This window comes from Gambusia affinis, linkage group LG03, assembly GCF_019740435.1.
Source record: "Gambusia affinis linkage group LG03, SWU_Gaff_1.0, whole genome shotgun sequence".
NCBI lineage: Eukaryota > Metazoa > Chordata > Actinopteri > Cyprinodontiformes > Poeciliidae > Gambusia > Gambusia affinis.
In genome coordinates, this window is record NC_057870.1 from 7,847,190 (window position 1) to 7,873,893 (window position 26,704).

General features: G+C 39.5%; 1 protein-coding gene across 1 annotated transcript in view; it reads right to left on the minus strand.

Annotated features, from left to right (window-relative positions):
• Positions 1-16,384, minus strand: part of dock5 (dedicator of cytokinesis 5) — a 54,143-nt gene extending 37,759 nt beyond the window's left edge. Inside the window, exons 1-11 of the mRNA XM_044112673.1 lie at positions 16,221-16,384; positions 13,128-13,211; positions 12,958-12,998; positions 12,816-12,871; positions 12,432-12,528; positions 12,101-12,249; positions 10,883-11,018; positions 10,618-10,775; positions 9,253-9,334; positions 6,840-6,969; positions 5,159-5,231 (exon numbers count right to left, since the gene is read on the minus strand). Coding sequence (XP_043968608.1) covers positions 5,159-5,231; positions 6,840-6,969; positions 9,253-9,334; positions 10,618-10,775; positions 10,883-11,018; positions 12,101-12,249; positions 12,432-12,528; positions 12,816-12,871; positions 12,958-12,998; positions 13,128-13,211; positions 16,221-16,272 — 1,058 coding nt within the window. The 5' untranslated portion in view covers positions 16,273-16,384. The remainder of the gene's footprint in view (positions 1-5,158; positions 5,232-6,839; positions 6,970-9,252; positions 9,335-10,617; positions 10,776-10,882; positions 11,019-12,100; positions 12,250-12,431; positions 12,529-12,815; positions 12,872-12,957; positions 12,999-13,127; positions 13,212-16,220) is intronic.
• Positions 16,385-26,704: the final 10,320 nt, after the last annotated feature.

Sequence of the window (26,704 nt, forward strand, 5' to 3'; positions counted from 1 at the left end):
GGGGAGACATTTCGGAATGAGGAAAACAACTAAATCAGCCGCCGCCGACTCCGACAGGTGACAAAGAAATGGACGGCAGAGACTCGCAGACGACGAGAGGCTCTCTCTTTCTGCTGACAAGGTGTGCCGTTATGTTTCCAAACATGCCATTTACCGCGGCTGAATGCAAGAGAGAAATGCTAAACATCTCAAAGCCGCTGAAGAGATGTGAAATTGCTTATGACTAAAATAAACAATTTGAAAATGGCTGCATCTCATTAAAAATGATTCAATTGCATTCGTTTTAATTAGAAAAGCTGCAAAATTCATTATTTAAATGCTAAATGTATTCTCCATCGTCCAATCTTACTTATTTATTTGGATTTAACTATTTGTCTAATTAGCAAGGTACTTCAGTGAACTTTGAGTGAGAACCTTAGTTCAGGTTTCCAAAAGTGAGGTCAATGTTTAAAAACAATACCTTCTTTGCAAAAGATAATTCTGTTGAAATTTTTTCATTTTTCTTTAATTCGGATTAATCATCTGGGGAAACTGAAGCTAACGGCCAATCCACACTTCCTAAATCAATTCCAGTCAGAAAAACGTCCCAGCGGTTTATGCCAACGCTGTTTTATGAATTGTTTTTTTCTCACATTCGCAGTGACCAGGTATTTACAATACAGAAATAGGTAACTATTTACACAAGAAATTGAGTTTGCTGTCGGTGTCCCACCAAAAACCTTCCTGAGAGAAACACGCTCTGACAACCCATAATGTATCAATGTACCGAGTTCAGTCAGAGTGACTGCAAGATTGGAAGCAAAGGCTGTCTAAAAAACAGCATTTGCATAAGGTTACTATAGCATTTATGCTTTTTAAAATGCTTTATTTTTCTAACGTGTAGTTACTCCGAGCGAAAAATTGTCCCGTTCTCAATATATTCTTGGCTCAGGAAGATCATTGGTACGTACCACCTCCAGCCTCCATGTCCTCAATCGTTGTTCAAGAATTAGCGTTGGCAAAAACGACTTTGTTGTTTTTGAGATCGGCGTTATTAGAGTAATGATAATAACTCTAATAACTTTGCTTTTGGCACATTTATTCCTACAGCACAAACAAACATATATGCTAAATGAATAGAGAGGGAGATATGAATAATGACAAGTTATTAATTATGGCTGCTGTTAATCTAATTTTACTACCTAAAATCATCAGATGGTATTTATGTTTATTAAAACTGCAGTGATTCCCTATAAACTGTAGTCAAGCTCGAACTCTGAGCACAAACATCCTGTACCGTACCAGCTAATCTTGGTTTTCAGCTTGGATTTGGCCATTTGTCTAATTAGCTATGTACTCAATGTCATTTTGATCGAGCAGCTTAGGGGTAAGTCATCGAATGGTGGATATTTGGCTTGCTCCAATTATCAAAATGAAATGTTTTATGAACTGTGAAATGAAGAGGCCACACATTCGCTGGTCGTCATCACCGTCTGCGAACAAGATCAAAGAACCGTCCAACGATATACTCACTGCTCACTTTATCATGGTTCTCTGGTTAATGTGTCTGTTGTGTCAATTAATGTGTCCCTGTTACATTTTAGATTGGATGTAAAATAAATTAAGGTAATCCAACTAATGTTAAGCAATGCTTACTGTGTTCCTGTTTATGACTCAGACAAATAAAAGAAAGAAAAGAAAAAAAAACAAGCAATTATCCATGCGCAGGGGAAAAGGCGAAAAGCATTGTACTGAATTAACAAAATGAAAACAGGAAAGCAAAAACATGCAGGGCGGGCGTTTACACGCTAAGAGGTTTTTATGTACTGCAAGAACTGTCAGATTCGGGTTGGATAAAATCCTGTGTGTTTACAGATCTTTCCTCATTACTGTACAATCTCTCATTGTGTGTGTGGGGTTTTTTTTACACCGTGTGCATAAATATTTAGCAGGCGAGTAATTCAGCACTTTATTATGTCTGAGGATATTTTACAAGCTACACTGATTTTACAAGCTACACTGAATCCAATTCTCGTGGGATTCTTGTTCAGGTGATGTGTGTTTGTGCAATGAGCGACGCAGAATAATCAACACCTAAAAATCTTCCGGCAAGGAGAAACGGACCAAAATTTGGGATTCAACAAGCACAGAAAACTTAAAAAGAAAAACATATTTTTAGAAGGTTGAAGCATTCTTAAAATGACTAAGCTCTTAAGCCGTGATTATCAAAAAAACAACAAAAACAACAAAAAAAACAAAAGGTTTGGTTGTAAATCCTCAACAAGGTCGTACAAATATGTTTGGAGAAGAAAAAGAACTAAGAAGAAGTCGACATAAAACTACAATGAACACCTTATTCTAAGTAGTTGTTTAGAAATGCAATCGACTTGTATTGTCTAGAATAAAAAGTCGACTGCAGACGAGACGGACCAGACGGATGGACTCTTGTTTGGACAGAGTTAGACTGCATCAAGTTCGACGATTAACTAGTTGGACCAGGTTAGAAATCAAGGCTTCAAGCGCAGACTCACACAGAAGTCTGCAGCACGTCTTTTTAAAAAGCAAAAAGGCACAACACTGTTTCTACGAAGGTACTTGATCAATCAGCCAGCTGGGTAAAAGCCTCAAAAAACAAAAGAACTATCGATGGCGTTTGTGAACTTCTTCAGAAGCACCAGATTAAAAATAAAAACAAGGGAAAAGTTCACCTCTTGGAGCAGGACAGCTGAACAAAAATACGACTCCATGGAGGAAATCCAGTTAGTGGAGAAAAGAGAGAGCATTGGGTACTTAACATTTTTTAGAAGTCTAAAGTGTTCATTAGTTAACCCTGAGGAGTTCATTTGTTCGATTTTCTCTAATTAAATTAGTAAGAAGGAATTTCTTTAGTCTTGTATTTATTTGAGAGAAACGATGCATCCTGAAAGTTTCCAAAGAATTGTGCACTCACATATCCTCCCACTGAGAATGTTAATGCTCACATTTCCTTTGCTAAACATTTCATCTTCAAGCGTATTAACGCTTAGCACTGAAATAAAACTTCTCTAATGGTTGTGCACACGGCGTATTGGCTACGCTGCAGATATAACGCTTTGCTGGAATATTCATGCCCATCGAACCTCATAGTTTGTCACGTTGCAACCACAAATTTAACATTATTTTAAAGTGATTTTACGCTACAGACCAGGGGTAGGGAACTCCAGGCCTCAAGAGCCGGTCTGCAACTTTTAGATGTATCTCAGCTTCAACACACCTGAGTAAAATAATGAGGTCATTAGCAGGACTCTGGAGAACCTGGCTGCACTTAGGAGGTCATTCAGCTTTTGGATTCAGGTGTGTTGAAGCTGAGATACACCTAAAGGGCGTGTTGTGGTGGTGTTTTAAGTCAATAATTCCTTAATTTTTTTTATTTTATTTTTTTTTAAAGTACTTGTTTCATTTGCAGATTATTGCAGACTATCTGCTACACAAAAGTGTAGCAGATAGGGAGACCCAGATTTGAAGGCCTTCAGTCCTCGACGCGGCCGTCGCGGGTTCGATTCCCAGACCCGGCCGACATTTACCACATGTCTTCCCCTCTTTCCTTCCCGCTTTCCTGTCAGCCTACTGTCATATAAGGGACACTAGAGCCCACAAAAAAGACCTCCTGGTGGGAAACTAAAAAACACGCTCTTTAATCTTGCTAAAAGGTCTCTTGCAGGTTAGCTTCGTCTTACTTCAAGTGTACTGTGACATTTGCATTAGAAACTAGACCAAAAACACTTGGTAAGATTTTGTGGTTTTGCAGAGTACTGTTCTCAACCTAACCTCTGAGGTTTCTGCAGTACATCTAAATTTATACTTTGATTAAATGAGACGCAGGTGGACTCTAAGACCGATTAGGTAAATACTGAAGACAGTTGGTTGCACTGGATTTTCTTTAAGGGATGCAGAGCAGAACACAATGTATTTCCTCAGATTTTAATTTCTAAATTTATTTCTGTTGTCTTTTCAGTTTATTAATGTGTATAAAGAAGGTCAAAATTGTATGTGCTGAGCAGGTGTAGGATAATAATCCAAACTCTAAATAATAATTTTTAAAAAGTTCCTTCTACAATACGATAATGCACCACTGTGTACTGGTCTCATTTGTTGTTTAATGTTAGAAAAGTTATCAAATGTGAAACTAGGTTTAATTTTAAAGCTTATCTTCTGTGGGACAAGTCATGATGACGACACACGATAACCAGACGGAGCTTCATGCGGTTAAAATCAGGAAGTGAGTGCGCACATGAAACATACAGGAGGTGGCATAAACACAAAACAGAGCTCAGCATTGTAGCTCATTTGTGACACGTTTTCTCACAAAAACTGGCAGCACAGCTGAACCGGCGGACGATGACGACTTCGATGGTTTTGCCAATGATTTCAGAAGCACGGCAGCGTTTCAGAACCACCCAACCAAGCAGATATTCTCCCCGTTATCGCACTCTTTAGCTTTTCTAAAATTTCATTTAGCGTGACCTTTTGGTGGAATCATTTTCGAACCATCCAATTTGCTGTTAGGACAGCAAACTAAGTCGCCGGGTGTTAATGAAAGAGAAATTCATTTGTCACGGCAGGAGAAGACCAACAAAGGATCCGGCGGGTTTAATTCATCCTCTGCGCAAGAGATAAAATATACCAAACGGTCTTTGTTTGCACACAACCCTCTGAGGACCGCTTCAGTTCGGCGGCGGAGAAAAATTACGCACATGTAATATTTAAAACAATTACCCAAGCATTTGATAGATCCTGAGTTATATTCTAGGCTAATAAGACACGTTTGTTTATCTGCAGGTTCTCGAGGGGGGAAAGCAGCCCGTTGACGAAGCAGTGAAGAGAAACAAACCGCGGTTCAATGCAGTCGAAATTTGGTTTACATAACAAGAATCAACCAGGCTGTGTTTATGACTCTTCCATCTAAGATCTCTGTGAAAACACCATCCTGATCCCTCCTGCTGTGCACGAGCCATGAAAGCCCGGTCGGCCTATGATGAGCCGCAACACTCAGGAAGTTCTTCTTTTTCTTTAAAAACAGCATGATTGGAAAAGAAAGAGATGGACACAAAGGGAGAACACTAGTCTAACTACTATGTACAAGTTCCTCTCACTGAGGTGGCATCACATAAATGAAGCATGACAACATGAGAAGACTCACTGCTGAAACGGGACGAAATGCTGCTTGTCCTCATCGTCTATTTTGCCGCGGGCGACGTCTGTTATGTCCATCACTGCAACGATAAACACGTCGGAAGGATAACAGCAGGGTTTGGACACTTTAAGTAGAAACACACACCAAAAAACAAAAAAAAAAACAAACAAACTCTAGAAACACTTTTCTGCATTTTTAGCATTTTTACAAGAGCCAGCTGCATTTATTGGCATCTATTATTCCGATGTGTACAAAGCCTTAAAAATAATTTGTCTTTAATTGCGCTGGTGGAAACTCACAATGAAAATAGTTAGAAGTAATCCACTTTTATTTTACCATAATTAATTTTTTTTTAAATCCTGTGTTAAAAAAAAGAAGAAATTTTCAAACAAAATCAGCAGTGATACAACATCCATCTAACAACTCATTTGAACTAAATGAATAATTAATAACTAATGCATGACTTTTATAAGATTATAAGTGTATTGTTTGTATTTCCCTGGAATATAAATATAATGTGCCTTGGTAACTGAAAACAAACATGTCATTGAAGTAAAGCAGATCTTCATATATTAAAAAATGTCAAAAAAAAAAAAAAAAAGAAAAGTTCACCCCATGTTTCCAGAGTTATTAAGTTAAAATGTTGTATAATGCTAACTTTGATTAAGCTAATAATTTTGCTTTAAGTTGCCAAGTTTAACAAATTAAAAGAGGATTTAGGTGCATCAAAGCCACATTTTTCAGTAGAAATCAGTAAATTGACATGGTCCCATTTAATATTAAAGCTTGGTTATAAAATAGGTTCATATTTTGTGTTGGACTTAACATTTTTCATTATGAGAAGACTTTAATTAGTTGTTAATAATTTTGCTCTCATAAAAAAATTAAAAGTTTCCATGCACATGAATCACCTAAACTGAGAGGTAAAATTACATCCTTCTTGGATTAAAGAAAAATAAATACATTTTTTAAAAATAACTTTGGGGGCCACAAATAGCCACCAGATTGAACTTTGGACACCTCTGTTTACAGAAGTCATTTAAAGAAGAATGGCTGAAGATGCCTCTCTCTAAATGCCCCAGTTTTGTGAAATGCTGCATAAGAAGACTAAGTTCTTCTCCCCTTCCAGCAAAAACAGAGGCTGGAGAACCTGTTGACAGCAGGAGGGAGTCTACTGCATCACTGGCGACTTTGCTAAGAACATGAAGCACTCATTTCTCCAAATTAAAGATGAGACTTTTCAGCATGAGATTTTGCTGCTGTAGGAGAAAAAAGGTGAACGTTGCTGAGTTACTTGGCACATGCAGCTAACAGATTGAGGAGTTCTCGATCTCCTGAGCTGATAAATTCCTCTAAATTCCTCCCGGTTCTGCTGCCAGTGTGGCTGCGTTTTAATTCTCCCCCCCCCTTTTTTTCTGGCTACGATTAACACTCAGATTTTTATTCCATTTGCTTAAGAGCTGGAGGAAACCATTTCTCATTTAACTCACTAACCATCTGGCCGGAGCCTAAAAGCCAGTTTCCACCAACTCTCTCGCCAGGGCAGAGCAAAAGCATTTTCTGGGTCAAGAAACAGGTGTTCCCCTTTCTTTTTGGTTTCATCTTTCACTCCTGCATCTTAAAAGAACAACCCTCTGCAGCTGGGACTTTTATTACCGGTTATTATGAAGAAATATTAGCAGCTCACCGGCGACGCCGAACGGCCTCCGTAAGCCACCTGTTTGCTTTTTGCCCTCTTTGAGCTCCATGCTGCCCACTCTGATGATCTGGCACACCAGGAAGAGCCGCTGCCTCATCAGATCGCTGCTGCTCAGGTCCTGGACGCGAGGAAGGCAAACAAAGCTGATTGGCGGTGACACACGAGATACACTAGATACAAAGGCAGTGACCTTCTCCTGTCGTCGATAGTTTATTATGAACGATCACACGGTCAGAGATGCAGACATGACAGTAAAGGTTACAGGACAAAAGCGCGGTGTAAACGTTGGGAGAAAGTATGCTGATACAAGTATGTCTGTATCTCAGCCTTTGTTTTTATGGATGCATATAATTAATATATATTAGAAATCTATACTTTAGTAATTTGGTCCAAAAAGTAAAACATACACTGCATCCAGAAAGCATTCACAGCGCTACACTTTTTCCACATTTTATGTTATATCCTTGTGCCAAATTGAATTAAATTAATCTCTTTCCTCAAAGTTCTACACACAATTTGATAATATGGAAAATATTTCTTGAATATATGCGATTTATTGAATTTATTTTATTTTTATTATTAATAAATGTGTAAAAACACATCGTTTAAAAAAAAAAATGTTTTCAACATTAGAGTACTTGTACAGATTTCACACTGTTCAGTCAACAATTGTCCGGTTCAGGTTTGGCGGATGCTAACTTTAGCATCATTAGCGGCTAACAGTTAGCTAGTTGTGATGGCCAGCTACTCCAGAAATAGTGCTTATTCACCGACTGTCACATAAGCTAACAAATCCAGAACTATTTCCTTTCTTACTGTAAATGAAGACCTGAGGGAAGACATTCATTTAATTCAGTTTGGCAAAAGGCTGCAATATCACAAAATGTGGAAAAAGTGAAGCGCAGAGAATACTTTCTGGATCAGATTTATTACATACAGGATGACATATCTTAAGCATTTGTTTCTAATTTAGACATTTACAGCTAACCGCTAATTGAAATTTGAAATTTTGTCTCAGAGAAAGGAGACTAGAGTCCTCAGGTTTGTCAGTTTGGTGGTGAAATCTCCACGTGTTAGCAGAAAGTGACACAGGCCAACAGCAGACGCCATCTTGGAAAATAAACTTTGTCCATTCAACAGACATTCTCCACAAGAAAGGCAAATCGCTGATGAGGAATGATAAAACACTGGCTGTTCACAAAGTATTGAATCTGACGGAAAGTCGAATGGAATAAAAAATTATGGCTGAAAACAATGGTACACATGCAAGTCTTGAGAAGATAGTCCATTCAACTGTTAGGGAGAAATCCACTATGGACTGAACCTGGAATCAGGGCTTCAACAGGAACTGTACACACAGATGCATCAGGAAATGAGCTGCAGCCGCTGAGTTTCTTGTGTTCATAAAAAAAGACGGTTAGAAGTGTCTCAACTGGACCAAGGAGAAAAATGACAACTTTTTCTCTGTGCTTCAAAGCCCTCTTTTTAGATTAAACTGCATTTCTTTTGGAAATCATGGTCCCAGCATCTGGAGGAAGAGTGGAGATTAATCTAAGCTGCTTGATGTCCAACGTGACGTTTTCTACAAACAGTGATGCTTTGAGAAGCCGTGTCATCTGTGGATGTTGGTCCACTGGGCTTTATGGAGTCCAACATCTCAGCAGTCGTGCACAAAGAAATTTGACAGCCCCTCTTCATGCTTCCTCGTGCTGACAAGCCGTAAGGAGGTGCTGGTTTCATTCTAGATTGGGAACTAGCTCTAAAATGACTGCCACACTGAATTTGTTTCACTGTCGAGAGGAAGATGACGGCAATAAACCTCAGCAGAACCCCTGGTTGATCACCTCCATGCCACTCCGCACTGATGCTTAATTCTTGCAAAAGGAACCCCAACCAAGTATTGAGTGTAAATCCTGTGGAGTGAATCGACATACTTTTCAGTAGGCAGACATTTCATCGCTAATCTTTATTTTATTGTCCTCGTGCAATATCCAAATTATTTCAGAAACTGAATGTTGCGGTTTTCATTGGCTGCAAGTTGAAGTAAATACTGAAAACATTCCACTTTCCATCTGAAGAATCTGTAAGTGGCTCACTTTTTAATTCGAAGGACACAAATAATTAACTTTCATATGCCTTTGATGGTAAGGGTTTGATTCTGCTCCAAAACTCCACTTCCTGGTAGCTCCGCTGCTTGTTTTCCCGGAACTGCCGACTCTCTGAGTACAACAAACGGCAGCAGCACAACTCATTGACCCAGCCACCCGTGAAAGTGAGTAATTTACAAAAACTGTCATTACATTTCGAGCGGTCCAGAAACAAATAGTCTTTCAGGTAAGGTTAAGACTATTTACATCTTCAAAATCAAGTGAATACAGTCAGCAGATTGAGACTCAGTTACCGTGAATAAGGCCGGCAGGTTGTTGAGTTTTTCAATTTCCTTAGGCATTCCCATACTGTCCCAGCGCACCAGGAAGTTCTCGCTGCATGAATTCAAACAGGAATCACAGTTAGACAGCGCATTATCTGAGCCATCGGAGGAGGTGGAAAAATGGAAGCAAGGCCATGCAGCAATTCTTCATAATTTCCTTCCCGTCACCTGATAAACAGAAAATATGCATCACATAAATCTTAAACTACTTGCACTGTTTGATTAGTAACCATGTCATCTCGTAGATCCCAACAGAGCTTTCCGAAAATCTTGACTCTTAAAAATGAATGAGTCGAGCTTATTGTCTTAATTGCCGCCTAATGCTCCCGCAGTCGAGCCATGTTCAGACTCTTGCTTTTATTTTTAGTTTTACGATATTAAAATTCATAAAAATCCATGCTGTTTATAATCAGTGCTGTCACTTCCCAAGAGCAGACACGGCAGCGGCTTAGCTGCAAAACAAAGCTGCACTCCATTTTTTTAAAAAAGCACACCATATCTTGCTGGGGGTCCCAGTGGCATATCTGTGACATGCAGGGCCGCAATTACCAGAATGTGGGCCCCTGGGCTGGAGCCAGTTTTGGTGCCCAAATTACCATATTTTAATAGCTACATACATAAAGTTAAAAACAGATTTTTGCATACTCTGTATATAAAGTAAAAATTATTTTTCATCATTTTAATCTGATTAAATGCTTCCTGTCAAATGTTTCCCAACTAGGCGCTACATCACCTCTAAAAGTTGGCCGCTTTGCTTTACACCTTTGTTGTGCATTTACATCAACGGAGGAAAATCTGATTAAAAATATTCCTCTTAAAGAGACACTTTCGCTCTGTTAGCTGAAACAAAAACCCATTTCACCCTGCAAGTCTGAACTGCTCCCTGAATAATACATCTTCAAATTCAAGGCCCCCCCAAAAAAAGAGACAATGGTGGTTTTTTTTTGTTCTTTTTCCTTTTTCTCCAAGAATTTATGTTGCAACTTCAGAAAGTCCAAAACATGCTTTTAAGCTCCTAAACAATGCATTTTATTATATTATTCCACCCTCCGCATATTTATTTAATGTACTGCTGGAGCTACAACATCAAGCACAGAGTTACAGGACAGTAATGAACAACCTTTATAGGTTTTTATTATTCATAGCTGAAAGAAATTCTTCATTTATCGTGTTGTAACTTTTGCCGAGAAGCGACAGACCAGGGGAAGTGGTCACATAGTGTGGCTTTAAAATCAAAAGACCATTTTATAGAGGCTTTACAACAAATTAGAGGTAAATTATTGACTCTGGGTAACACAAATTAATATCACACAAGCGACATTTACGCCTACTGACCTGATAAATTCTGACTGGTCGGGATCGTAGAGAGACATGAGCAGCTCGGCGTCCTCCCCGATGTTGCACACAAAGTTCTTCAGGTTCATGAGGAGGCTGTAGGTGTGCACGGAGCTGAACAGCGTCTGCCGCCTCATCTCCAGGTTTTGCAGTCTCGTCTGCGTGAAAACGAGTCGGCGTGAGCGAGTGCGAGAGCTTAACCGGAGCCGGCAGCCGCGGCAGGACTGAGGCGACGGCGAGCGTCGAGAGCAGACGGGAGTCGTGCCTTCTCTTCCTGTATTCTGTCGTCCACGCTGCGGGACGCCGTCTCGTGGGCCTGAAACAGGCTGAGGGTGCTGGTCCGGTCGGGATCCAGCATGTTGCCCGCCTCGTCTCGGACCACCAGGTCCAACCCGAGGATCCTGCGCGGCAGAGGGTCAGTCAGGTGTGGCTCAGGCACACACGGTGTTGAAAACATTTATTTAAACAGCTGGTACAGATGTGCAAAACAAAACAAAAAAACAACTTAAATTCATCTTTTATTGCAGCATCATAATCTCACCATGAAAAAAAAACCCTGAGGATAATCTGAATTAACACAAAGTTAGAGTAAACAAGTGAGAGGGACTTTAGACTATTCTTTTAGGTACGATGCTTAGAAAATTCCTCCTCTGTGTTCAGCATCAAGGTCATTATCCTGTTGGAAGACCCAGTGGCAAATACATCTCAACTTTGACTAGGCCGTTCAAACATATAAATCACAGTGTTTGATGCAAGTCATTTCATTGTTTTCTTCCGGGGATGCCGTGTTCAAAGCTCCATCAACTCTGACCAGCTTCCACTTCACTGCATCCCCCACAGCATTATGCTGCCACTACTTTGTCCTGTAATGGATTTTTTTTTTTAGGTTAACATAGTGGCATTTTCACACCTTCTTTTGAGATCATTTTGAAAAAAACGTTGCACACATTTGTAATGAAAATGCGTGCAACGAACACACATGATTAGGTTGAGATTAGAATAGTCTGTATTCAGTAATTACTAAAGGAATTAGTGGCACTGAATTGTGTTTAGGGGCGTCAGAGTAAAGAAGTGTAGATAGAAATGCATGCCACACTTTTCAGATTCCTATTTGGAAAAAAAAAATGTTATTAAATGTTAAATATTATTTTTCTTCCATTTTATTTACTACTACTCTTACTAAATTATGTACTGATTTGTGTCCGTCTGTCACATAAAATACCATTTCAATACATTAAAGTCTGTGGCTATTATGATGAAACTGTAAATGTACTCAACTCAGATTTGTAAGACTTTTCAGGGCAGGATCATGTTGCAGCATAAAAAGATGCGTTTATTTTAAGATTTTTTTACACAACTTTACCAAGAGCACCCAAAAAAAAAAAACAAACAAAAAAAAAACTGTGTCCAGTTCTGTAAACTTTGCAATTCTTCCAGCAGGATATGTTTCTTTTAGGTCCGTTGAAAAGAGCGGGAGCCGTACCGGTTTCCATAATCAATCTTTGCTGTGACTTTCTTCTTGAGCTCCACAAGGTCATCCTTGGGCAGCGTTCCTGACACAATCTGAGATCGATACTCGATGAGGCTGTAGGCCATCTGCTGCACACTCCTGAACAGGATTATCTTGTTCGCCTGTCAGAAAAACATGTGCACGCTTTGTTATATACACGCCGCAGTTCACAGGAAGAAACAGCAGTGAACTTTTCTTTTTTTCTCAGCAAAAAAAAGAAATGAAATAAAATATTTGAAAGATGAAAATGTATCCCAGCAGTGAGAGAACTGTGTGTACTGGAAACGGAGTGATCCACACGTACCACGAAGAGCTTTTGCCATATCTGCACCCATTCCCTGAGGGTAGCCCCTATCTCTTGCACCAAGGGTAAATCTGCAGGAATAATTATTTCCTGTTGGCTATAAGCCACAAGGAAAGAAAAAAAAAATTTAGATATCAGAAGAGCAGCTCATTGCTCACAGATCATGTCTTATAATCTGGAATAACTCGAGTGCATTATTGTTATTTACATCGAAAACAGTCGGGACGGCTGGTCTGCACGGCCAAGAGAAGCATTACTTAATTCTTACTTATGATAATTACAAGTCTAGTGCTTATGCTACGGGCAAACAGAAACGCAACACGGCAAACTCAGAGCAAAGTGGATTATCGTCAAAATGAAGTGCTTGCTGATTTGAGATCTCACCCTGTTCCCTCGACTGTGGCCTCTTTTAAGTGGATGTAGGAAGCCGGGAAAATGCCCTGAGGAAACAATCAGGAAGTAATAGTGAATACATCCGCATCACAGAATGAGCTACAGCGCAGTGCAGCTCTTGTGATGTCCATACCTTCTGTGCCTTCTTTCTGAGTTTGTAACCTCTATACCAGCCTGGGGATCAGAAATGGACAAAAACAAATTGGACAAAACAGAAGTGACACGGTGTAGAGTCACATACACATGGCTCTAAGATCCTGTTTTTAGAGCGGTGAACAGGGAGACGTCATGGCTGCCACTCACCTTCCAGCTTCTCAAGAATGTGCACCGTGTCCCCCACCTGTAGACGCAGCTCCTGTTCGCCACGGGGGTCATAATTGTAGATTGCTAAGGGGGGGAAAAAACAACTGTTTCATTATTGTGGCAAAAAGAAAAAAGGAAGTGCTGCTTACAAAAAAAAAAAAGAAAAAAAAAAGTGGTTTCAGCTGACTTTTTTTTCTGGGATTAAAGAAAAATCCTTGCCCTCAATCAATTACGACACAGTGAGTGAAGCAAAGAGAAAAAATAAAAATAAAGTTCTGCCTGAGTGGCCTGGAGTTTCTCACCAACAAATCAAGCCGGTTCACCCTCTACAGAGGATCTAAAGCTAAGATTTATTCCTAATCGGGCTGCCATTAGAAACGGCAGCCTGAGTTTTAGAGCAGCAAGCAAGCTTGAGTGACTCAGGCGTCCGAGGCCTTTTGACTATTTTCAATTGAATCTCACGCCTCGAGGCGGGTTTTGGCGTTTCATTGGGCTGCTACACTGTGAGGCTGCAAACAGGTATAAGACTGGTAAGTGACTTTGAATAAAACTGTCAGCTTTATGCCATTTAGACATTGTGTAGCTACCTACTTGTTTGTTTTTTCAAAGAAAAGAAAATCAACATAAATAGCAACCACTGCTAAAACAATGTAACATATCGAGAATTGCAGTTAGAGCTTTATAATATTTGTTTCTACTGTCAGACACAGGCCAAAGCAAAACTTAGAAATTATTGCAAAATACAAAGAGGACACCAGATTTTATGTCAGGTTGAAGCTTTCTTTGTAAGCGCACAGCGCATCCGGAAAGTATTCACAGTGATTCACTTTTTCCACATTTTGTTGCGTTACGGCCTTTTTTCCAAACTGTTAAATAAAGCTCTTTCCTCAAGACCTAGTTTTGAAGTAAGAAAGGAAATAGTTCTCCAGTTGTTTGCTTGCACGACGGAGTCAACACACACCACTTCTGGAGTGGCTTACCATAGTAAACGGCTACCTGTTAGCCGCTAATGACGCTAAAGTTAGCGCCAAACCTTAGCTGGATTGTTGCAGTGAACAGAGTGAGACCAGTAAAAGTATTGTAATATTAAAAACATTTATAAAGAAACCTTTTAATTTTTTAGGTGGAAAAATATTGGGACCACCTTACAATGAGAAAAACGTAAAACAAAACAAAAAAACAAAAAAAACACAAATAATAGGCAAGTCAAACTTGGATACAAATTATAGAAATGATAGAAAAAAGTCTTCTCATCTCTAAACCCTGTAACTTCTTTGTGAAAAAAAACAAAAAAAAAACAAAACTTATTTTTACATTGTCACAACATACATACATACCAATTATTTTAAAGTGTACTTTTGTTCTAATGAGCCCAATATCATGTATCTGGTCTCCTAACCTGAGTGTATTGTTACACCACTATTAAATAGTACATGTGCAAACTTACTTATTTTAAAACCATTATAGGCTTTAGACCTCAGCAAAAATGATAACTAGAAGATAATTAGTCAGAATCTATAAATCCTTTGTTTGGGCAGAATTAGGTTTGAATTGTGGTTTTACTATCAGAGTTCCTAATTTCACTCTAGCTCTTTATTTTGTTTGTTTGTTTTTTTCAAAGCAGCTTTTTAAACCACCTTCAAGTTTGTCAACTATCGTTAAAAACTTCACCATCATGAAAGTCATTGGTGGCCCATCTTTAGTTTTCAAAATATATCTACTTTTTCCCAGCAAAAGTGGAAATATTACCAGAGTAATATTTCCAAATCTGTTTTTTTTTTCTGTCAGAGGACAAGGGTAGAAGCCAACTTTCAGCCAGCAGGTCAGCAGTGTGCAGCCACAAGTGGATAAGATTTGAGCAGTTCTACTCTAAAATCCAGAAAAAATACTCTAATTACTCTCTGATGTCCTTTAGGAACAGTATGAGGGAAAAGTTTGCACACTTTGAAAATGTAACTTTTGTTACCAATAACTGGTCTACTGGTGGTGCACAGCAACAGGTGGGGGCACTACTTCCATATCCCTCCTAGATCTGGGGAGGGTTTCAGGCGGTGTGTCAATTTCTCTGGCCTTCACAAGAGCAGAAGTTTAAACAGTAAGACAAACAAAATTACGTCAGTTTTAAAACTGCACGCCGTTTTAACCTCGGTGTTCTCTGACGCAGCCAATGAGCTGATAAGAGTTTGATCACCGGTTTAGTTTGCGCCAAATGGCACCACCTGCAGACGCCGTCCTCCCTGCACGTTCCCGCGTCCACCTACCGGTGCTGCTGAAGGCAACACCTTTCCTTCTCGCCTCCAGCCTGCACATTTATGGCAGGGATCGCTCACCCAGACGTGTGCTTGCAAACCAACCAAAGTGGCATTGCGAAAGAGAAGCCCTTTTAAAACATTGCTGCAGTTTGAGGTCTTTGTCTTAACTTGAGGGAGTCGCGGCCGCGCGCACAGCTGCTTAATCTCGCAAGGAGGCGCAGGAACTATGAGCAGAGCCGTGCCCCGACTTGCACGGCGATAATGCTCGTTACTGGAGGCCAGATTTCTCGGCACGCTTCGACTGGCTCAGCTCATCGCACCTCACCCTGAATGCGAACATTTGACAGATCAGGGAATGTGTGTATACAGGTCCTCACTCTGACTTCCTTCACAGAGAAAGATTTTCCACCGGCTTGTCTTGAAACGGACATTCATCCCAAACCGTCCCAATTACACAAAGTCAGCTTTCAGACTCGTTTTTAAGCATAAGTTTGGATCACTTTCCCCCCCATAAACTATAACATCTTAGGTTTTGGCCTGTTCCCATTTATGCTGTTTTGATGGATATTGTATTGCTCTGACCTAATTACATTAATCCACGATGCCGGCAGTCTTCTGCATGCATGTCCGCAAGTGAGAATAATCAGGCTGTAATTGTGAGATGCCTTTTTGAGTCATCAAGAAATGGAGTGAAGAAAAAAAAACCAACAACCACCAAAATCATGCAAATCAAATTAAACTAATAACCTTTTTTTCTTCCCCCATTTATAATTTAAAGAGATAACTGTCAGAAGTGATTCCTTCACAATGCAGACAATCGCATGAATCACCGGGAAATTACAGTGAAGAAATGACATCTGCCTCCAACCATGCCAGGAGAGACAATGGTCCATTCACCGACTTGACACGGCGTCTGGGACCTGGCAACGGCGTGGCAGCGCGCCCAGGGTGGGAGTCCAAGCAGAGCAAGATGGGACGCCACGCTGTTTAAAGCGGAAGCATCTCTGCTCGTCTGTGCAGCTCTGGCCCGCTCAGACTTCAAATGCGGAGCCCCACCGCCCCTCCTGTGCGCTCTAATAAAGCCTCGCTGGCACAAGTTCAGCTTTATGTGCATACTGATGTTGCATCAAAGTCAGCCTGATTCGCTCTAAATCATTTAGCATTGAAGTAGATTAGACAACAATTAAGGAGCACGGCGCGGCTGAAACAGTCTGAGCAGCAGCTGGCAGCCAATCAGCGTTAACGCAACATGACCAGAATCCGTTGTTCTCGTTGCCAACTCGGGGAGAAAGAGAAATATATAAATCGGCGTTCCATGATAGGGACTTTATCAAATTTGATGTGAAATGCTGCGCGCTGACGCAGACTTGCATGTAATCCTTGAAAATACAAGTCGGAATACAAGTACAGCTTTCGGCACACAACTTGGAGGCGAATACTAAAGGCACTAATGAGGAAGGCACGCACTGCTGTAACAAAAATAACAACCACCCGTTTCCTCTCGACGGAGGCAAATTAAGTTTCTTAATTAAGACAAATTTTTAAGATTTATCTAGAAAACAGCTACATTTATCCCGGGGTTTTGAAAATAGGCAGTATACTGCTTCAAACTAAGAGAAGTATCAGCTAAAAGAAAATGATCCAGTAAAGTACCAAGCACAGAACACAATATGTGTAAATATGCAAGGGTCCGAAGCGATTCAGTTCTATTTCTAAAGGATATATATTGGTGCCTTAACTTTTGCAAAAGGCCGCCAACATTTCAAAATTATTCTTTTAAATACGACTCAGAATGAAATTGGCAAACTTTGCTTGTTTTTCCTGGAAGGCCATCAAAAATTGTCAAATGGCAACCAAGCTAAATAATAAAAAAAAAAAAATCACCTGAATCCAGTCAACAGTGAGAGTTTCAATAAACTCAAAATGCATGAAAAGCATCTTTGTTGGTATACTTCCAAAACAGAAGCAACTGTCTGCCACAAAAAAAATAAATAAAAATACATACGGACTTTTCAGCATTCAGCCTGCCAATCGCCTTCCAGAGCCAATCATGGGGAAAATGGCTGATATAGATCAATTCCAACAAATTGTTGCAATCAAACACTTACACTTTCAACGGACCTCTTCTCTACGGCACTATTTGATGACTCCTTGCTAGAGCACTTTTCATACAGGAAACTATTCAGCCAAGGAAGAGACAGTTTACGGTAACAGATGGTGGTGGGAGAAAAAGAAAATATGATTATAATATAACTAGATTGGCCCAATCACATTTATGGCCAGTCTAAACTTTTCATTACACGGCAGGGGATCTAAACAATCCAGATTTAAGCTTCACCGGAAGTTGAAGAACCAAGCAGAAAAGAAAATGATAATGTGCCAAAGCAACGGTGCTAATCTGAACTGCATGTATTCACAGTTTCACCTGAGGTAGCAAGCCTCGGTTTTAGCTTTTTAAAAACGATGTTATGATCCACAAGAGGCTTACCATCCTACTTTAGGAGATACAAAAACATTCCTACAAAGATATGCCTTCTGCTCATGATACTGCACAGTAACATTTATGCTTTACCACTTAAACGAGCAATATAACAGCGGCTTACTTTAGATGAAATACACCAAGAGCTTATTCATCCCATTCCAGTGCTTTAAAGTCTTTCTCTCCGGTTGTAAATAATTTGCTGTCCCTCCCACTAACTTCTGCTATCCACTGTTGGTTAGCTAGCTAAAAGAAGGATGCTAACTGCACCTCTCTCTTGCAAAATGCAACTTTATGCAAGTGTTTCTGGATCGTCTGGGTACGAAAACATTTGAAAAAGATACTATTTGCACAAATGCTTCATTCCAGTGACATAAAATTATGTAGTTTTAGATTTTTCTCAAATGAGAAAGAGGAAAAACTTGTAAACAATGCTATTTAGAATTTCTTTTTTTTTTTTTAAAGCATTTTTGTAAAATACAAGCATCCAAATATCACAATTTTGCAAAGATAACAAAATATGCTCAGCCAGGGAAGGTTAAAACGTGATTATTATCCAAGCTTTTAAGGGTACAGTGTCTCCATATTTGACTATTTTTACAGGTATTCTGTTATTGCATCCTCCAGAAAAAGAGTAGTGATATTAGCAGCCACTAAAGCATTCAGAGGTACAATTTCCCTCCAGGTAAACACCAGTTTGTACTCGAGCCAATTCTGCTCAGGCAGGATGTCTCTTGGAAAAAAAAAAGTAAAGGCCTCAAATGAAAAGCCTTGTGCCTCACACTTACTGTCTAGACAGCCAAAGATGATCTGTGGCTCCTAAAACTGTTCTCTAGCTAATCAGACTGTATTGGGCTACCCATAAATCAGAGAGTTAAGTCTAAAGTTCAGAGCTAATAGTGCAAAAAGGAACAAAATTAGATCACTGTGAAGCTTCATCTCTTAATTCAGCTTTTTTAAAAAATCCTGCCTCAACATTTAGCCCAGAGTAGATTATGTAAGGCTTATCTAAATTAGGGGGAGGAAGAGGAAAGAGAGTATAGTGCAGTTTGCTGAATATTAAAATACTTCACAATTTTATTTTAGGCTTTAAACATCACAACTGGCTCTCCATCTTTGTTAGCCTTTTAAAGCTGGGAACAAGGTCAGCAGTTATCTCCGAATCGCAACCTGCAATCAGATCTGACACTGCAAGGTGAGCCTTCAGATTTAATCACCGTGATTCATGGGCGAGTTGGAAATCCGGATCGCTAAAGAGAAAGAAAATAATTCGTTGTCTTATGCTGAAGAAGGAGGGAACGTCTGAAAGAAAACACATATTACGTACTTGACACGGTTTCAATACGTTCAAGTCAAAGTGCTGCTTAAAATATTTCTCAGCGGACCAAAGCGAGTGTCCCCGTGATTCAGCCGCTTTGTGACATTAATGGCTGCTCCCTGCAGAAATCTCAGCATAGTAACAGACCACAGTGGACCTGCAAATATGGAGGTGTGAGGCATCATTATCACGGTATGTTCACCAAACAGAAATATAATGCACACGCCGCAGGAGTCGCCGATATAAGTTTTGATCACAACTTGCCTACCAATTATTTTTACTTGAAGAGGCCATTTGCCTGGGGGGGGTCTAGTAATACATCCAGGGAGCATTATTGCTCAGGTGGGTACAAACACTACCTGTTAACCTGAACGGCGTAAAGACGGCTGCTGTGAAGAAATTCACTGAAAGAAACGTTTGACACTTTCCTGCTACCTGCATTTTGTAGGACAATGACATTCTCAAGAGTTATTTAGTGCAAACCTTGGACTTGAGTTTGAGCATAATTTTTTATTTTTTTTACCTTGAAAAACCATACTGGATTTTTCAAGAATTCAATTCATAAGTACTTTATTAATCCCAAAGAGCAATTAAATTCAATTCAATTAAGATTTCTTCTCAGAAATCATTGTTTACCCCTGACTGCCATGCAGACATGAAAATGTTTTGAGGGTGACAATTAAGGGATTAAAGTAAAACTCTTGCAAGTCGCACATAATTCTATTTAAAAAATAAAAACAATAAATCTCTAACAGTCCTTAAGAAAATCTTTGCTTAACCATTGTTGATAGTTACAGATCTACCAGCTGATACTCAACACCAGGAGAATTTGCTCATCCAAAAGGAAGTGGGGCTGGTGGATCCCTGACTCAAACGGTCAAGCTTCGTAGTAAAAAGTTTGTTTATTCATGCAATGATATCTTGGCACAGTTTAAACCTCGTATTGACACACCAAAGACACAGATTAACTGCTTTACCTGTTTTTGGCTGGTTAGGAATAACAAATTCAATTTCCTGACTTCAGTAATAGAGAAAGAAAAAGTATTTTTCCACTTTTGATTTCTTGAGTCAGAAGAATCTTACATGCGCTAAGCTTACGATGTATTTAAACAATAGAGAAAAGCCCACATGATGAATGAGTTTGGGCTCTTCCAAACAGACAACGACCCCAAACTTAACACCACATTAGTTACAAAGTGGCTGAAGGACAACAAAGCTAATGTTTTAAAAATACAATCCAAATGCTCTGATCTCAGTCCAATAAGACAATTCTACCAGATACTAAGAAACTTTTGAAATTCAAAGAAGCTTTTAAAAATTGTAAAAGCAGGAAAAGGTCGGGATGGATTTAATGTCAGACAGTGTTATTCTCATCTCGTTTTTGCACGGTGTGCGTAAACTTATGGTTTCAACCGTATGTATGCGCTTATCAAAGACAGGCAGAGCTACTTTATATTGGGAGCGGCGATCGCTTTTTTTGACCGGTGACCAGAATCATTCAATTTTCAGCTTGACCTGCTTTTACGGATGACCAGCAGATCATTAGGCTAAAAGAAATCTAATTTAGTGATCAGCACAGAAGACACGTCCTCACAGTGACACAATAAACCACACTTGCATGTAAGCATGTTTATGGCGAGTAAGATTTCTGCAGAATCAGGAAGGAATTGAACAAACCCCGTCAAACAGGCCAAAAAAATAAAAAGGTGCAAAGTGAGAAGGGAAACTGCAACTTCATATTTATTGCTAATAATATCCATTATTAATCTGTAGTACCTTTACTATTTTAGCACTATACAATAGTGGGACATTTGAAGTACTGGCCTTAAATTCTTCAGTTTTTTTTCCAAAGGAAATATAAAATACAGAGAAGTTTGAACGTGAACATTTTCAGTTCTAAATTTATATGTCCTTATTTCACGCCACACTTGGAACCAGTTGCAAGCTTGCGGAAAAGCTGCACCAAGAGTCACGGTTTCCAGTTTTTTCACTCTTGAGCTGGACAGTAATTTTACCCACATCCGGTCACCTGGAGACAGCTCCATTTTTCGATTCCAAGATAGGAGAGCCGTGTAAGTCGGCGAGTTTGAAGCAAATCTAGAAAAGCTACAGTGAAAATTATTCTGATCAAACTTTGGAAAAGTAAAGGATAATTCTCACATAAAAAAAAAAAAAAAGAATTGTAGTTTTGGCCAAATTTGTACACCTTGGCATTTCCAACCATCTGGAACAAACAGTTCTCAAACTGTGGAACAAGTATCAATTGTGGTACTCAGGCTGAGCTTTACTGGTGCCCAGAAGACATTTTGACACATTATCTGCATGGTAAACACAGAGAAACTAGCTCGGATGTCAAACTAATGAGCGCAGCCAAAAAGAGGAGTTGCTGAAGCACATGAAAAACTTCTCAAAAGATTAAGAGCAGTGGAAAAAATGTTAATAACTCCCAGTATAAACTAAAGTAGATCATGATGAACCAGGAACAAGTGATACTTATTTCTGAGAACGGTATCATACACAATGGGATAGTTTAAGTTTTTCTACTTTTTTTTTTTTTTAAGTGAAGTTTTGTGGAGTCATTATCACTACTTGCCCCCAGCCTGTAGCAAATAAATGTCATTTCACACCAAGTCAAGAAATCATCAAAGAAGTTGATTTCACTTCGGTTCATTTTGTCAAATTCAAACGACACAAACTGAAAATTCTTACATCCCTGGAATAGAAAGTCATATTATTGTCACACAGCAGGGAAATTCATGTGTCACAACAGGAAGATAAGGTAATTGAGAGCATGCAGAGTTGCAGACTATACGTTAAGGGCAAAGTTACAAAACAAGAGAAAATAATACAGTACAGTTCTTAAAAATAGCACACTCAGATTAAAAAAATGTGCAGCTGGAATGTAAAGAAAGAAATGTATACATGTGCAAAAAAAAAAAGCAAAAAACAAAAACTGGCTATTTACAAAAAGTGTGCAAATAAAAGGAATCTTATATGAAATGAGGAAACTGCAAATGACAGCAGAATTGTAAAGACTGATGGGAAGAAGGATCTGTAGTAATAGTACTTTGTGCATCAAGGATGCAGAAATCTGTCTTAAAGTCAGCTAAAAAAAAAAAAAAAGTCAAGCTGTTGATCTTCTTCCGCTCTGAAGATTTCTTCACTTTTCTAAAACACTCAGTGATATAACATCCGGCTTCTGCAGGTAGGAGAACTATAATAATCTCACACAGCTTCTCTTCATGAAACTTTAATTATCCCCTCAACTGTGTTCTAGTTCCAAGTTTGAAAACCAGTCTGATTGCTGTTCAGTGACCAGGCTGATCTACTATTAGCAACTCAATGTATTTCTCTGCAAATAGAAAGAGCGTTTTATACAAGTAGTGTTTCACTTTAGCTCTACATTGGTAATGACATTGGTGTCGGCTGATGATGGTGATTTATTTAACATATTGGTGCAATAAGTAAAACCGGGCTGGTGATAAGAACCAAAGTTTATTTCCATCTTGTTTCTGTAGGACAAAGAAGCATAAAAGCAGCGTCAGTGGTGTGGCCATTTTATTTTTATTTTTATTAATAGTATTAAAGCTTGGTGTTGGCTTTTACATGCAACCACATTGGATTTTGCGGCAGGTTTGGTATGAAACGTCTGACTTTCACCTTGTGAATTCACACATCAGAGATGGGGAGGGTTCTCTTAGTTGATTGCTTTAAGACTTTAAGACTCAAATTCTGAGTAAAAGTACAACATATAAATGAAATACATCTTTCAGAAACATCGTGTAGCGTGAATGAGACTTTTTTTTTCTTTTAAGTTCAAGTTCTTCATCATTACTGCTTGAAAATGTTAACCACCAGTAGAGTGATCCTTGGAAAAGCTTTAATGAAGTAGACTTCAAAATGCAAAACTGTGTCACATAACAGGGTGTGCTGTAATTATGAAGTCTGGAAAACATTTGCAACGTGTTTCACAGGGATGTATGCAACTGGCTATACAGTTACGAGATGTGTGGATAACTGGGTGTGCCGTGCTTGTGATAGTTAAAGCAGTCACAAACGCCAACAGCAATAATAGAGGCCTGCTAAAATCACATCATCCCCCTCCATCGTCAACTATATCGTCAACAGATTTATTTGTTTTTCAGGCAAAGTCAACTGAAGTGGCATCAACTGAGGTGATTCATCCAAAGCCCCTTCTGGAGGCATCATCTCGTTCCAAGACCTGCCGGTTTCAGCACTTCATCTGAGCCTCAATAGGGTTTTGCTCCTCCTCCGGATGTAAAATTAGGAGGCTCTCCCATTGTGACTTTGTCACAGATTCACCATAAAAGATAAGCCGTCTATTATCAACATTTTCCTGTTAGCAATCATGATCTAACTGATAGTGTTGAAAAACTTTTATTTATTTATTTTTTTGTTTTTTAAAAAGCCTCTTCTTCTCTTCTTCCACCCAAAGATGCTGCCGTCTGTGTTCGAGCGCAGTCGAGGTTCACTAATAGGATTAAAAATGTAAGCCTTTGTACAGGGTCCGATGGCATTTTGAAGATTAAGAACAATGTCAGTGACTTCTGCCCCGCTTCTGGGGAGAATGGCTGCACACTCAGGCACGCCGCCCGTTTCAGAACACCTACGGTTGATCGTAAAAGATTTTCCTGAACATCACCTGCTTACACAAGGTCATATATAACCAGGAGGTAGGACTGTTATGGGTTGAAATATTTTCAGTGACAACAGCAGCGGCGGCTCAAGCTCAAAAGACTTTGCTCAGGCCTTTTATATCGTCAAGAGGAGAGATTAGTCAGGTCAGAGTACACATTTATACCTGCTGCAAAGACTATCTGAACTGGATGTTTTCACTGCTGTCACATTCTGGCTTTTTTCTTTCCCCTCCAGGAGAAGGTCACCTGCTTCTAGATCAGGAAATGCTGATAAAGTTCTGTGTAACTTCAAGCTAAGATTTATTGATTCACAACCTAACAAAACCAACAGCCAGCCTACCTGTGCTGGTCATAAAACAATAACAGTTAACCTGATAGAGAGAGAGCACTACTGCAGCTTCTCCCTCTACATACCGACAGGTTTCATGCGGGGTCAGTTTCTGAAGCAATAGCCAAAGCTTTAGAGATCCAATACTGTTCAATCTGTCATACTGATATGTAAATAGTATGGCACAACTGCAAACGAGGGATGCACCAATCCACTTTTTTCACTTCTGATACCGATACAAGTATCTGAGGTTTACTATCGGCCGTTACAGGAAAAAAAAGTGCTGAATTTACTAAAAATTACAAATGTATCTGATAACTCTGCCCCAGTACAGCACACTTAAATACACCAATAGATTCACAAGCTTGGGGAAACACGTAACAACAACACAGATTTAATTTGTTCAATCAGTGCAATTAAGAGTATAGAACAGCCAAAGTAAAATAAATAATAAATAAACTGACAAGAACAATAGGTTGACTACTTTGGTCAAACGTGCAAAATTAAACTGTAACAAAACTTCCTTCAAATGGTTCAAAAATGGAAATTAGCAATTCTAAACATAACGTAAAACAAGTAATGAACCGTGACGTCCCTCAGAGCACAAAAATTTGATTTACACTGAATAGATTGGGCACATTGTCACCGATGCCCGAGTTAAACCAATACAGATATTAATATCGGATCGGTGCAAACCCAACAAGAAATGGTCTACCATCTAAATTGGTCTATATGTAAGAGTGGCAAGAAGTGCCCCCTGTAGACAGACCCATAACGCATCCTTCCAGTGAAACATAGTGCTGGCAGCACCATGCTGTGGGAATGTTATTCATTAAAAAGGGAAGCTGGTCAAAGCTGATGGTAAAAACTAATGGAGTGAAATACATGGTGACCTTGGAAGAAAACCTGTTGGAGGCAGAAGACCTACACAAAACATAATGAAGGCTAATTTCAAATGGTTTATATCACAGCTTATTCATTTACAAGAATGGCCCAGTCAAAGTCCAGATCTAAACCCAGTTATGAATCTGTGCTGAGGCTTACAATAATGTTGCTTTCAGTTGTTCTCCATCCAATCTAAATAAGCTCAAGCATTTCTGTCTAAAGACTCCAGGTCTGAATGTGCAAAACCAGCGACGGCAGCAATATGTGGGTTCACAAAGTATTGATTCAGGAGCGTTCGATGCAAATCCCCATCACAATGTTCTGATTTTCATTCACACAGCATGTATGCTTGTCCTGCAACTTTGAATTCATGAGCCACTTTGTGTTTGTTTTTCATATAAAAGCCCAATAAACTCCAATGAAGTATGTGATTAAATGAGGGAAAGTTCTAAGTGTCCGTACAAACACATAAAGACACCAACACGCAGCATTTATGTGGAGACAGCTGTACACGCAATTACATTCACACAAGGAACAAGACATTTTGAATCACATTTAGAGACAGAAGCTAGCTCAGGACTGTTGGGGTTTTTTTTCTCTTATTTTCTCAGAAAATAGTGGGAGTTTTTAATTAATGAAGCACTGAAATCAAATTGTAACAAGACAAAAATCTTGTTTTTCCCTCTTTTTGTGAAGTGACTGAACCGACACTCAAAGGCAACCAGACCCACATTACTAAATGTTTAATCTGCCAGTTCAGGACACACACACGCACGCACGCACGCACGCACACACACACACGCACACACACACACACACACACACACACACCAAAAAACAGGTTGAGATTACTCATAAAGTGAACTGTGCAGATTATTACCTAGTGGGCATGAATAGCTTCCTGATATCTTGCACATTCATGCAGACTGTAGATACAATTGTAGGTGAAAGAGCCACACCTTGTTGCAAAACCTTGTGGAAACTACCTTTTCTTGAAGTAACACAAACCTGTGGTGCATTGTAAAGTTGACTATGCTGTTGCAAGTAAAGCCAAGCTAAATAAGATTTATGTACTCTGAATCTACATACAATACAGTACAGACCGCCTCAGGCGCTTCCATGGAGAGTCCCTAAAGGAGATCTTGAGGGGTGGGCAATAAAATACCTTAAGGCAAAGCGAGGACTCATTTATGTTCATTGGTACTTCAAGCGGTTCTCTTCAGTGAGATTAGGCTCAGGAATGCCTGGTATGCTCTCTGAACTCCTGGCCCTTTTCCATGTTTCCATAACACCTATTGCGGATCACTGTTCAGCTTTGGTATTTTCTTCTCTCTGTTTTACCCCGAAAACTAAGTTACAAACAACCAGGAAGGTGAGCTTCCTTGTATTTGGAAGAAGAAAAAAAAAGAGAGAAAGAAAAAAAAACTAGACCTTTGTTTTAATTCCTAATACGCGGACAGAAAACATAATGTGAAAACATAGAGTTCCCTAACTTTTCCCCGAGTCCTGTTTGTTTTGAAGTTGGAGAAGTTGCTGCTGGGAGTTAGAGTCGGCTGAGAGCAAAACACGCCAAGTTAAATACGAGCACTTACCGACGCCGTACTTCTCTTTCTTAGTGGGAATCCAGCGGGTCATAGCGGGAGGGATGGGAGGGGAT